The 13,670-nt window shown below is 63.2% G+C and overlaps 2 protein-coding genes across 3 annotated transcripts; one reads left to right on the forward strand and one right to left on the reverse strand.

Moving 5' to 3' along the window:
- Window positions 1–36: 36 nt before the first annotated feature.
- On the reverse strand, window positions 37–9,624 carry LSM12 (LSM12 homolog). The gene is made up of 5 exons (XM_075775439.1): window positions 9,427–9,624; window positions 6,424–6,557; window positions 1,790–1,899; window positions 1,188–1,314; window positions 37–1,041 (listed from the first exon to the last, which is right to left on the reverse strand). Exons 1-5 carry the CDS (start codon window positions 9,545–9,547, stop codon window positions 949–951), a joined length of 585 nt encoding a protein of 194 aa, XP_075631554.1. The 5' UTR covers window positions 9,548–9,624; the 3' UTR covers window positions 37–948.
- A 93-nt stretch (window positions 9,625–9,717) lies between these two features.
- On the forward strand, window positions 9,718–13,598 carry G6PC3 (glucose-6-phosphatase catalytic subunit 3). Of its 2 annotated transcripts, none has more exons than XM_075775424.1 (7): window positions 9,718–9,811; window positions 10,419–10,645; window positions 10,994–11,100; window positions 11,710–11,800; window positions 12,174–12,292; window positions 12,417–12,558; window positions 12,733–13,598. In XM_075775424.1, exons 1-7 carry the CDS (start codon window positions 9,785–9,787, stop codon window positions 13,082–13,084), a joined length of 1,065 nt encoding a protein of 354 aa, XP_075631539.1. In that variant the 5' UTR covers window positions 9,718–9,784; the 3' UTR covers window positions 13,085–13,598. The 2 variants fall into 2 exon arrangements, with proteins under 2 accessions (XP_075631539.1, XP_075631538.1); XM_075775423.1 differs by lacking the exon at window positions 9,718–9,811 and adding an exon at window positions 9,824–10,207.
- The last annotated feature ends 72 nt before the right edge of the window (window positions 13,599–13,670 follow it).

Raw genomic sequence — 13,670 nt, forward strand, 5'->3', positions numbered from 1 at the left:
TGAATTGTTTGATTTTGATCCATTTATTTAAAAAAAAAAAAACAAAACAAAAAGGGGAGGGGGAGGATCATGGCAAAAAAAAAAAAAAGAACAAAAAGAAAAAATTATTTTAAAATAAAGTAAAAAAGGGGGAAAAAACCAAAAGAAAAAAAGAAAAAAAAAAAAAAAAGGAAAAAGGGAGAAAAACCCCAACCCAGGCCCCAGCGTGGTCCCGGGTGGGGGTGGCGGGGCAGGGGGGCCACAGCTCCCCCCGTCCCCCCTCGGGCTCCCCGGGGCCGGCGGGGTGGGAGGGTGGGCGTAGGGGTGACGGGGGAGGTTTTTTTGCCACGATCCTGATCGAGAGAACTGCTAGAAGCAGAAAATATTTAAAGAACATTTTAATATATATTCATATATATATTTAAAGATAAGAAAAATAAGACTAATTCAAGCCTTGCCCTGTGCAAACAAAATTAAAACGAGACCGCGCTGGTCACAAGGGTCCCGGTTCGGCCACCGCAGTCAGCTCGTTACTTTTATTTTTTGGAGGGGGTTTGTGGGGAGAGGGATGGGCAGGGGGAGACCCTCCTACGGGACAGGGAGGGGGGACACGGGGCGACAGACCCCCTTTAGAAAAGTAAAGGGGGGGGAGAGGGTTGGCAGCAGGGAAGTGGGGAGGAAAAAGGAAAAGAAAGGTCGAAAAATAAAACTAACCAAGTCTGACTGGCTGGTAGGAAAGAAAACATGGCGGACAAAAGAAAGTCTGTTAGTCAAGTAATGCATGAGCTTTTAAATTATTCTCTTTTCTCGTTTGTTTTAAAGTCTAAGGTTTGGAATTGGTTGAGCTCCCCATTAACGAGCTCAAAAAAAAAAAAAAGGAAATAAAAGTTGAAGTCCCCGCCGCCGCCGCCCTCCCGCCTCCGGTGAGTGGGTGGCGGGCGGAGGGGGAGTCCCCGCGCCGGAGGTGCCTCAGGACGAGAGGGAGGTCTCCTTCTGTGTCTGCTGTGCTTGTGAACGCTGCATTACCTTCTGGCTTTCCACGTCTCGAAAATGTTTCTCCACCTGCCAGCGGGGAGGGTGGGACGGACAAAGAGAGGGGTGGGTTTAACGAAGGCGGGGCGGGCAGAGGACCCCCGGAGCGGGGGATCCCACCCAAGGACAGACCACGAGTGTCCCCAGGGACCTGACACCCCCCCGCCCGTACTCACTATTTTGCGTACGTGACTCAGCGCGCTCCCCTCTTTGCCTTTACAGTTTTCCACTTGGTAGGGAGGGGCGATGACGACTTCTTCCATCACGACTATGTTCTTCTCCTGCCATTTACAGTCTTTAATGCTGCAGGGAAAGAGGAGAGGATCAGTTCTGCACCTGCCCCGGGCTGTGCTCTGCGTCCCCCAGCCCCCCTGAAAGCCCCCCAACCCTGCCCGGTCCCACCGCTCCTCGGATCTGCCTCTTGCCAGGGGGGTGATGTGGGTGCAGAAACCAGCCGGTTCCTCCTGGGTACCCAACCAAAGAGGGGTGTGAGCCCACGGGGATGGGCACAGGGCTGGTGTGTGGCAGGGAGCGGGCAGGGAGCGGGCAGGGAGCCATCCTCCCTCCTACACCCGCCCCTGAGGACGGCGTGGCTCCGGCCGGCACGTCCCAGGACACATCGGGAGCGCTGAACGGCAAAGCTGAGGGACCAGGCAATGTAACCCCCCCCAGGGTTCCTTCTACCGGGCTACGCAGGGACACAAACAGCTCCCAGCCAGCGGCGCTGGGGGCCGGGCAGAGCGCAGGCGTCACCGCTGGCACCGATGAGGGGACTTACGTCTTATGTATAGTCTGGAAGAGCTGCTGCCCCTCCAGAGAGACACCAGCACTAATTGCATACGCCTGGCTCATCTTCTCTTCCTTCTCCGTCCGCGCTTTGTTGGCAAGCTGGAGGGGAGACAAAGAGAGAGGGAGCTCGGCTGAGCATCACCCGAGCGGCCACGAGAGCTCCGAGGGGACACGGATACGGCTCTGCTGCTCGCTGTCCGGATCCCCAATTAAATCAGGGTAATGACGAACGTGCAATTTCCACCCTCCCACCACACCTTTCTCCGCACATCTCGGAGAGCCGCATGGATTTCCAGCCACAGTTTAATTCCTTTTTGAGACACTGTCGCCAACACCTGCACCCCCCCAATATTTTAGGGATGCGGGCACCACCTTTTCGCATCCCACTGTTCAGGCATAGGGAAGAAATCAGCTGCCAGAGGCCAGACGCACAAGCATCACCTTCCTGAATTAATCACCGTATTTTAGCTCCAAACCACCTTCCACCACTCACTCTTTACTCAGGGGATGGAGACAGGCAAAACGAGCCCAGAATAACCATTATGTTAGGGCCTGCGGGGTGTAAATGCCTCCGCACGGACCACACAGGAGTATGAACAACTTCATCCCAGAGCCGTTATTCTGTTCCAATAAAAACAAAAAAAGCAGAATCGGTTATCTGGGAGTCGCCCGGCAGCGCACGCCATCCACGTACGGGGAAGTGCGATTACACTGGTGGGGTCCCGGAGTCGAGAGGGGAGCCCGAACCCCAGCATCCCTCGTGTGAAACCCCAGGCCGTGGGAGGGGAAGGAGCTGCAGCTGCCTGGAGGCAGGAGACGGGCAGGCGGCGCTGGACCAGCCGCCCTTCCCCGGCTGGAGCTGCCGCAGTGGAAGAGCCACATTAGCATTGCCGCCCACGCCGGCCCTCCTCTTCCTCCTCCTCCTCGGAACGGCCTCACGCCTGCAAACACTCCCCAAGCCAGACCAGCTTTCTCCGTGCTGCGTGAGGACGGCTTCACCCTTTCGAACACCCTCTCTGGGTGCAGAAAGCCCAAGCTCCCACTGAGCAGGGGCACTTTTTGTGGCAAATAACGCTAATAAGGGACAGGTCCCGTTCCCCCCCCCACTGGTTTGCTCCCCGTGCCCAGGTGAGCTGGGCTCCCCACTGTCCCGTTGGGCTTGCTCGCCACGTGCTCCCCAGCCTCCGGGGGAGCCAGGGAAGCCTTAACAGGGGGATGGGAGAAGCAGGAATCCCTTCTCGGCCCTGGCACACGCTGGATCTGAAGCCACCTGCCCAGCTCTATGTAGGGTTCGCTCCCTCCAAGCCCACCAATCCAGCTTCCAAATTGGTTTACTGGGGAAATGCTGTGCTGGGACTTACAACTTTCCTGCATCCAGGTCACCCACGCGATCACCAGCCTTCTCCGGGGCTGCACCGACACTTCACCTGAGCAGAGCTGCTCCCTGAGGCTGGCGAACCCAGTTCTCAGCCAGCTCCATCGCCTCTGCCAAAGCATCCTCCGCCACGGAGCACATGAACCTCCTCCGTCGTGCCCACCCTGTGCCCTCGGCAGATCTCCTTCCCACTGAGCAGCCCGTTTCTCGTGGCCAGGCTCACAGCGCAGCCCTTCGCTCTGCACACCTGAAGTTTAGATCAGTTTTGTCCATTTTTAAAACCCGCTCGCGTTCCCAGGCCTCAGGATGCTCCTCCAAACTCAGAGCGGTGGCTGCATCAGCTCCTCCTTCCCTGCCCGCTTATGCGCAAGCCCCAGGAGAAACGGGCACGCCGGGACGGACGGGTCCAGCTTTGGGGACAGCCCTGCGAGGAGGTGGGTGACAAGAGGCCACCGCGAGAGATGGGAAACCCTGGAGAGGTGCGGGTAAGAGCAGCCCCTCGTGCGCTGCCACCGCGGGCAGCATCCCAATGTTACTTCCACGGGCACTCCTAGACCGCAGGATTAACAGCGCCCAGCAAAGCCTGACCTCGTCCTCACCTAGACCTGACTCACTTGCAACCGGGCCCCCGCAACCGCACAGCTTCACGCCCCCCTGCAGCGAGCACCCGAAGGCGCCGGGGCTCTGAGGAGACTCGGGTACACACCTTGCGCGATGGCGGCGTGAATGAATGACTCACTTCCCTATTCACGTCCCTGTGAATGACGGAAAACGCGGTGCGTGGCAAGAAGAGCCGGTGAGGGCTGCCGAGTGCCGCGCCACGGCCCCCTGCCACCAGGATGGCCCTCCCGTCCCGCTCGGGTGCTGGCAGCCTGGTGAGAAGAGCCAAGCACGGCGTACCCCAGGCAGCAAGTCAAGGGGTCCCCTCCAAAACCAGGCAGCTGGCCGCTCCCCAGCACGGTTACGGGCCTTTCTGCCACGCAGCCGGGTGCCGTGCCGAGGTCTCCGGCCGGCGCCAGCCCCACAGGCAGGCTGGCATCCCCAGGGACACTGGTGCAGGCCCCAGCCCCCCCAGGGACACCTCCCCTGCGTGCCCGTCGCCAGCGGCAGGACGCTTTGAGCTCAGCCGTAGCTGGACTGAGCCGCTGGCAGCCCTCCATCGCACCGGCGTTCTCTCCTCGCCGGCCCTTTGCCTGTTCCTCCATCCGCTCCGCAGCTGCCAGCGCTGAGCCCCATACCACCCCTTCCCGCACCCTGGTTCAAAAGCATTTCTCCCCCCCTCCGCCGGTTTTCACCCCACGTCCCTCCTGAAGCCTCTCCCAGGGAGCCTGCAGTGCGGTCAGGACATCTCTCCCCCGCAGCCATCTCACCACAGCTACCTGCAGCCGATTACCTGCTCTCCACCACAGCCAGCCTGCGCCCCTGCCCCCCGCCAGGCTGGGTCCCCCATGGCCGGATCCTGCTGCCTTCCCAGCCCAGCAAGTCTTCTGGTCCCAGTATTTTCTCTCCGCTGAGGACCAGGCAGCAGAGCGAAGGGCTGAGCGTCTCCCGGGGGCTCCGCTTGCTCTCCGGGGCCTTTCAGCGCAGCAAGGGCTTGCCCTGGAGCACCACAAGCACTGCTGCTTGCCAACAGCTCCTTCTCCCAGTACGACCAGTACCAGTTCGTCTATATTCCAGTCCTGCAGCACCAACAGACTCCAGCTTGCCTGCGCATTCATGGGAGAGGAGATGCGGAGAAAACCCCTCCTGTTGCTGGAGACGGGGGCTGCACACTGACTTCCATCCGCCGAAGACACGACTTGATTAATTTCTTTCCCCCTCGCACCAAAACGCACAGTAATTTTGATGCCAAAAAGCGAGTATTTGAAGTCACCTTGGGTGTTTTCCCCTCACCAGCCCCATCCACCTCCCGGCTGTGCTCCCAGCAATGCCACTTGATGCAATTACACCAAACAATCGTGTTTTTACAGCAGTTGTCATTTGAGACCTCCACCAACGTGCTAATCCACCAAAAAGGAACCCGCAGGGGCTCCGGACGCCCAGCCGGTGCCACCCACGCGACACCGACCTGCAGGCAGAGCCTGCCTGCCAGGAGAGAAGCTTTCCCCGTGGGACGAGGGGGTGACAACTGAGAAGCCCCACAGCCAGACCCCACACCCAGACTCCAGCTGCTTGACACCAGCGTCGAGGGCTCGAGCTCATGACCAACATTCACATGGAGAGGGGGCTGCAGGCAGAGAGGGAGCCCACCAAAGCACAAATCTTGTCTAGCATCAGCCACAGGAGCACAAAAAAATGCTCTAGTATGTTCTTAACCCGGGATCTTGGAAGAGAGAACACCCAGGAGGAGCAGCACAGGCTTGGGTAAGCAGAGTACCAGCTTCAGCCGTGCCCATCTTCTCCGGAAGGTTTTGATTTGAGCATTAGAGGCATTTGCTGTCAGCGGAAGAACCTTTCGTACGTTTATGAAAGGCTCCCTCCTCCTTTCTCTCCGGCCAGCGAAGCACTGCGTCCCTCTACCAAAGGTGCTGGGGCTGCTGCGAAGCCAGGAGGATCAAGACCGCTGGACTTCTCCCCAACTGAAAAGGCGCTTTGCAGCCTCAACGTTACTAAAAACACTCCAGAGGTCCCGACGCTGAAATTCTTGGTCAGCGTTTCAGGCTGCCACTCGCCGGCATGCGGCGGAGCAGCCTCCAAAGCAGGCATCGGGCTCGGCGCAGGGCAGAGCCGTTCACCGAGCTCCCAAGGCTTTAACAGGACAACGCAGTGTCGCCCAGGCGCTGGTATCCACACAGCAGGACCACGCCGGAAGCTCCAGCCAACACTGGATCAAATACAGCGTACATACAGACCCAAGGGTGCGCAGGGGAGCTGAGGGCAGCAACGGGATCAGCTCCCAAGGGAAGCACAGCGCTCAGCCCCTTGCCCAGAGTCACGAGGGCTGTCTGAAAACGAAGCCGGGAGTTCCCTCGCCCTTGCCCAGGACCTCAGCTCCCTCACTGAGCAATCCCGAAGCAGAGAGGGTCAGCCAGCTGCATCCTCACTACAGAAACCCCCAGCAACAGGTCACAGGAGACTCCACGCACCCAGAATCTCATCACCTAAACCCTTAACGAGCTGCAGTAAGTTGTGATTGAAGCAGGTGATTTAAAGTTTAAAAGCTACCTCGTCCCTGACCGGGACCTCCCCACATGAATCCCTCCCTCCCAGGAGCAAACGGCTCTGAGCCCATGAGGGCAGGTTCTTACCTTGCTAACATTGAGTGAAGCTAAAGGAGGAGGCGTTTCCGTGCGGTCGTTAATTATTTCCACTTCTGAAACATACTGTAAGTTTACAAGCAGGATATCTGCGTGATTAGGCTTTCCACTGGAAGAGGGGCATTCTGAAGGGGAAAACATATTAAGGAAAACAAATCCAGGCAGAGACATTTACAAGCTCCTGAGCTGTCCAGGAGCAAACTGGGAGAATATGTGGTTTTCAGCAAGTTCCTCCACCACCCCAGCCCCTGCTCAGGTGAGCATGGGGTCATCTGTGAGACCCCAGCAACGCCACCCATCTCTTCTTGCACCCGTTTAATGCTCCTTCAGTTTTCCTGACTACAGCACGAGTTCTCCAGCCAATAACTGCTGTACCCAGCACGCACACAGCCTGGGATGCTGCGTGATCTCCTCCAAAAAAAGCAATTTAGTCCTGACTAGCAGGAGAGGTGCAGAGGAGCTGCTGCCAGGGCCCCAGCTGCGGTGCGGCCAGTGTCCCCGCTCACCACAAGCGCCAACCAACAAACGCTGGTCTGCACGGGGAAGTGAACCAGAACAACCATCACACCTCAAATTTGCACCTTTCATACCATAACTATTTCCTCTCGCAGGCGACAGCTACGCCAGAGCCTCCCCAGGAGCAGTTCCTAGCCCGGATGGAAGAGGAGCTACTCTCGGCTCCACGGGAAAGGCCTCCTCGCCCTCGCACACCTCAAACGCAGCGAGGTTTGTTGTGGTCGGTATCGCAGCACGACTGGTAAGCGTAAATGAGACAACAGTGCACCACCCCCAGAAAAAAAAACCCTTTCTAGAGCTGACATTAATTCCTGCGCAATCTGTTCCCCAGGAGGCTGCGTAGTTAGCCCTCCAAGCGGAGAGCACGGCACCCAGAGCCTCTTCCACACAGACGCTGTCTCCTCCTCGGAAGAGATGCTCGGAGGTCCCTGTTCCTCTCCTCCCGTCCCCCTGAGCCCAGTTGTGCAGGTGAAGCCCTCCCTAGCAAACACCTTCCAATAAAGGAGAGAAACAGGGGATGCCCAGGGAAGTCCAGTCTCTTCCTTCAGGGGGATGAGGTGGAGCGTCCCAGCTTTGGGAGGAAGAGCCAGACTTAGGGCAAAGCCAGAACGGGAGCTTTCAGCCCTCTCCTGAGCAGACGGGCAGCACGACGCACTAAACCAACCTGTTGGGCATCGTTTAAGACTTTCCTGCAGCCTCCACTCGGGCCTGGGGAGCTCCCCTGACCCAAACTGCACCAGCACGAACAGGAGCTCAGCCCGACAGGTCTCCAGACCCCTCCATCACACCCAGCACGGCTTTTCCTATCGTATTTCTCACAGCTGCATCCTCCAGACACAAATCTCTCTCACAGCTCCTCCATCACTCCCTCGTTCCCTCCAGAACCCACCCCGGGGCCCCGAGCGTTTCCTCTTCCAGCCCCCAGGCTGAGCATCCACCCTCCTGAACTTTGCGGTCCCTCTGCTGTTCTCCAACAGCCCTTTGCTTTCACCTTACCTACAAGTTAAAACCAAAAGCACATCCTTGTGCACACATCCATATATATTTATATTTTAAACCCCCGAGCATTACTTTCCTGCCTATCCTGCACAAAAGGCCTGGGGCAGCGCCAGACCCCCATCCCTTCGCTCCTGCAGCCGCAGGGGACTTCTCGTGGGACGCCACTGGCCCTCCTCACCCTGCAGGCCTGCCCCTGCCCTCCAAGAGGGCTCCCCAGCCGCAGGCCTGCCCCATAGGGCTCCTCAAATCTCTCCTAAAGCCCCCAGCAGCCCCCTACCCTCAGAGGACCATGCCTTGCCTCTGTGGTCTCCCCTTAAATCCCCACAGGCCCTCTTCCCCCCCCAAACCCCACAGGGGTACTCCTGACCCCCATTACACTAATACTTCCTATGGGCTCCCGTCCCCCCAGGCCTCCCCCACCCTCCCTAAACCCCACCGTGCCTCCAAGGCCTCCCTCTGCACCCCCAAAAGAAGTACCCATCCCCCTACCAGGGCCCCCCCGAGCTCCTCCTACCTTCAAGATTACCCCCCCGCAAGACAGCTGCCTCCTCCTAGGACTGCCCCATCCTCCCTGAACCCCACATGGTGCCCCTGCCCCCCACTGTGCCTTCAAGGCCTCCCCTAAAAACCCCACAGCCCTGTGGGACGCCCCCACCCGCAGGCCTCTATGGAGCTACTCACCCCCCCCCGAACCCTCCTATATGGCACCCACCCCTGATAATCCCACTGCAGGGCCCCCAGCTCCCCCACTATGGAGATCCTCACTCCTCCCAGAACCTCTCTATAGGGCTCCCCACTCCCCCCCCATTAACCCCACTAAAGAGCACCTCACTCCCCCAAAGTCCACCCTACAGGGTGCCCCACTCCCCCAAAAACCTCTCTGTAGGGCGCCCCACTCCCCCCCATTGACCCTACCGCAGGGCTCCTCACTGCCCCCAAAGCCTCCCTACACCCCAAGCCCACCGCAGGGCTCCCCTTTCCCTCCCAAAACCTCCCTACAAGCCACCCCAGCTCTCCCCCATTGACCCCACCACCCTCCTCACTGCCCCCCAAGACCTCCCCACAAGGCGCCCCACTCCCCCCAGACAGGGCTCCCCGCTGCCCCCCAGCCGCCCCGTGCGGCCCCCACTCCCCCCAGCAGCCCCACACAGCCCCCCGCACCCCCCAGCAGCCCCACACAGCCCCCCGCTCCCCCCAGCAGCCCCACACAGCCCCCCGCACCCCCCAATCCTCCCTCTCGCGTTCCCCGCTCCCCCCCCCACGCCCCCCTGCACCGGGTTCCGCACCGAGACCCCCCTCAGACAGCCGCCATCACCCCCCCCGCCCCCCCAATTCCCCTCCTCACCCCTCCCCACAACCTCCCCCCCCTCCTTTCCCCTCAGAGATCCCCTCCCGCTCCCCGGCGGGCGGGCGGCAAAGGCCCAACCGGGCCATACCCCGGGCCTCGGCGGGCCCGGTAAAACATTGCCGGAGGGATACTGAGCGCCAGCATCTTGCTGGGGTAGTCGAAGGCGACGACCTCGCCCTGCAGACGCTGCTCCTGGCAGGTCCGGCAGGACACCTGGCTGCCCACGCTGAAGTACTCGCCCGGCGCCGCCATCTTCTCTCAGCCCGCAGCGGCCGCCGCGGCTCAGCCTCGGCCAGGCGCGGCGGGGGCGGAGCCGCCGCGCGACGTCAGCGCGCGCGACGAGGGGCGGGGTGACCTTGGCCTGGGAGGGGAGAAGCCGCCTGGGGGTGGGCGGGGTTTGTGTGGGGTGTGGGGAGGGGGTTTAGCTCCGCCCCCCCCGCCGGATTGGCCTTCGCGTCGCTCCGTAGTCGGCCGGTGCCGCGGGGGCTGATGGGGAATGTAGGCGGAAGAGGCCGGGTGAGAGCTGGGGGGAGCGGCTGGGAAGGAGCCCGGGGCGGGGGGGGGGCCCTGGTGACAGACACACCGCCCCCCGCTCCGGTCCCACCGTAGCCGGGGGAGCAACACCAGGGACCCCCGGGCCCCCTCAGCAGCCCCCGGGGGAGCCAGGGAGGCCCCGGGCCTGGCTTAGGGAGGCCCCGGGCCTGCTGCGGGCCTGCTCCGTGGAGGCCAGGGCTCCTCAGGGCAGCCCGGCTGCCCCGCTGGACCCCGCGCCGGGGCCCCGGGATGTGCCCGTGCTGCGTCAGCCCAGGGCGCCCGTCGGCCTGCCGGCCCCACGCACGCGGCGGTGCTGCCCGTCCCCGCTGCGGCTGTCTGCGCCGCCGGCACCTCCCGAGCCGCGGCCGGGCGGAGAAGGTTGGGAGTCCTTCGCGGGCAAACTTCAGGTGGCGAAGGGCTCCCCAAGCCGTGCCGGCGCTGGCGTCGCGTGCCGAGGCGTCCCTCTGGGTCACGCCAAGCGTGGGAGCGAGCCGCAGTGTGACACAGGGGAACCACCCCCAGCCCCTTCCCAGGACTTCCCGGGACTCTGCGCCCAGGCCTGAGCTCTAACGGTCCCTCTCTCCCCCAGCCCAGCACGATGGATGCCCTGCACACCGCCGGCATCCGCTTCGCAGAGGTGCTGCAGTCGGGGCCGCCCTGGCTGGAAAAGTTCTGGATCTCGGTGACTTCCCTGGCTGATCCCAAATGTGTCTTCACCGTCTGTTTCCCTCTCGCCTATTTTCTCGACCGCAAGGTGGGGGTGTCGGTGCTGTGGATCGGCCTGGTGTCAGAGTGGCTCAACGTGGTCCTCAAATGGTGAGGGGAGAGCCGGGAGCCGCAGGGTCCCTGTCACACCTGGTGACACCCCGAGGGCTGAGCGGTGGCACCATCGCGACAGCAGAAACACAACCGCGGGCTCCGCTCGGCGGGCAGAGACGCGTACTGACCCTTGCCCGCACCACGCTGAAAGCGTGCGAGTTTCTGCAGGTCACCCAAGCCACGGTGACGCATCTGCCAGGCATTCACGGCAGAAAAAAGCCCCACGGCCATAAGAACTGCTGGGGATCCTGCCCTCCTGCTGCCGCTTCAGCCCACAGGGATGGGCAGCGAAGGCATTGGGCTGCGTTTGGCCGTTCACTGCTCTGCGGTTTCTCTCCCCACCAGGTTCTTATTTGGGGAGCGCCCGTTCTGGTGGGTCCATGAGTCGGGGTTCGCCAGCAAGGAGCCAGTCACGCTGCGCCAGTTCCCTGTCTCCTGCGAAACAGGACCGGGTGAGTAACGGGCAAAAGCTTGTCCTTGCGCCTGCGGCAGGCCCCGGGATCCATAGGGAAGGGCCACCAGAGCCGGGAGACCCCATCTGGACGGGAAGGCTGAGGCTGGAGGCTGCCACCAGGCTGGCAGGACGCACCGAGCGGGAAAGCCATTCGTCAGCCAGCGCCTCACGGCAGAGCAAACGAGCGAGCGGCAGGGAGCGGGCCGGCCGCCACGGCTGCCAGCATGGCACACCCGGCACAGGCGGCTCCGGGGCCAGGAAACCCACAGGAGAGTCTGCCCGTGGCAGGGACCGGGGCACCTCGCTCGCCCTTTCTGCCCAGCCTCCCCCACCCGCAGAGCCCACGTCCCTGCCTGGCTTTTTGGGCAGGTGACCGTCATCCACCAGCACCGCCTTGCTCTGTCCTCATCCTCGAGCTGAGCCCCCCGCGCCGGCCGTGGCTGTCAGCCAGGAGGGAAGGCAGGGCGCAGGCAGGGCGCAGGCAGGGCACAGGCAGGGCACAGGCAGGGCTGCCCGGCTCTCCCGGGTGACCCCGGGTGCTCGCCCTGCCAGGACACGCTCCCCTGCCTGACCCACTGTGCCGGGTGTCCTGTGCTTCCCCTCGCAGGGAGCCCCTCCGGCCACTGCATGATCATGGGGGCGGCCCTCTGGCCACTCGTCACCGCTCTGACGGCGCTGGCGGCCGGACGCTCCAGGAGGTGAGTCCTGGGACGGGGAAACCGGCGTTTGGAAGTGTCCAGAGCAGCTTCTGGCAGAGGGAGGTGTACTGCGGGACTCTTCCCTGGGGGCAGTGGCCACGGAGGGTGGAAGGATGCCTCCCTGTCCCAGCGAGGCAGCTCCTGGGGAACACGGCTCTGCCCTGGCAGCTCTGGCTGCCACAGGACTCGGCTGTGAAGCCCCCAGACCCTCACAGACCCCCCCCCGCCCCACCGAGCTGGGGTTTTTTTGCCGCCTTCACCTGTGCTTTACTCATTCCTCCTGCCAAGCGGGGCCAGACCTGTCCTGCTGGCGCAGTGCGCTCAGGAGCACTGAGCAGCTGCTCCCCCGGCGCTGACCCTCCTTGCCTTCCAGGCTGGCGGTGAGGCTGAGCCCCTGCGGCGCCTACGCCCTGTTCCTGCTGGCCGTGGGGCTCTCGCGGGTCTTCGTCCTGGCCCACTTCCCCCATCAGGTGGTCGGCGGCATCTTGGCGGGTGAGTTGGGCTGGGGGCAACGCTCGGTCCCCCCCGCCCGGGGTGTTTTGGGTGCCTTCCCCTCCCCTGCAGCCCCCCCCCCTCCAGCCCGGTACCCCACAACCTGCCTGTCCTCTCTCTCCAGGGGTGGTCCTGGGCTGGGGGCTGCAGGCTCGCACCCCGACTGACCACGCCCCGGGTTTCTTCGTGGCCACTGCGCTGGCCCTGCTGCTCGGCTCCCTCGCCCTGCACAGCCTGGTGATCGCCACCGGCATCGACATCGACTGGTGAGCACCCGGCCGGGGGGGGGGAATTGGCCCCAGAGATCTGCCCCCCGACTTGGGACCTGCCTGGTGGGGACACGGAGCAGCGCCCGGTGCCTCCACCCTGCGCCAGGACCCTGACGCTCCCCGTCCTGGGGGGCCCGCAGCGCGCTCAGCCCTCCCCTCCCTCGGCCACAGGTCCATCCGTCTGGCCACCAAATGGTGCTCCGACCGCGCCTGGCTCCGCCTCGACACCCGGCCCTTCGCCTCCATCTGCCGCGACACCGGCAGCGCCCTGGGGCTGGGGCTGGCCGCCGGCTTCCCCCTGCCCCGGGGGCAGCGGCTGGACCCCCGGCAGCGCGTGGCCGGTGCCGTGCTGGCCTTGGGGGCCGTGCAGGGGCTGCACCGGCTGCTCCAGCCCGCGGACGCGGCCCTGTGGTACGGCACCAGCGTCCTCAAGTACGCCGCCGGGCCCTGGCTGGTGGCGTCGCTCCTGCCCCGGCTCATCCTCTCCCTCGCCCGCCCGCGGGTTTCCCCCCACGCCGAGTAGGGTCCCCCACCGTGGGGTCCCCACCGTGCCCCGTGGGTCCTGCACCCCCCTCCTGGCTTTGCCCTTGGCCGTGCCCATCGCCTGTGGCTCCTGGCCTGAGCCAGCCCCACGCCAGGAGGGCGGCCGCCCACCCACCCACCGGGCACCCACCTCTGCCCCCCCCTTGGGACCACAGGCCAGTTGTTTAACCCTCGCTGCGCTAACAGCGCTGCTCCCCCAGCGTGGCGAGACCCCCCCGGCGTGGGGCAGGGCTGGGGGTGCCCCGTGCCCCACAGGTTGGGGACATGGCATAGGGACAGCCCCAGCCCCGGGGGGGTCACTGGCAGATGGCACCAGCCTGCACTCCCCCCCCTCGGCCCCAACCCCTTCCAGCTGCCCCAGTTCTCCCAGTTTCTGCCTCTGGGGCAGGGAAGGGAAAGGGCTGGGGACCCCCCCGGGGACCCCTCCGTGCCGGGATCCCCTCTACCACAGGGTCACCCCATTTCTAACCAAATAAAACCACCGTTACCAACCAGCCGGCCACGAGTCCTTCAAAAAGGGGGGGCACGGGCAGGGCTGGGGACCCTGGGGCGGGGCAGAGCCTGGG

Source organism: Balearica regulorum, chromosome 24 (assembly GCF_011004875.1).
Source record: "Balearica regulorum gibbericeps isolate bBalReg1 chromosome 24, bBalReg1.pri, whole genome shotgun sequence".
Taxonomy (NCBI): Eukaryota; Metazoa; Chordata; class Aves; order Gruiformes; family Gruidae; genus Balearica; species Balearica regulorum.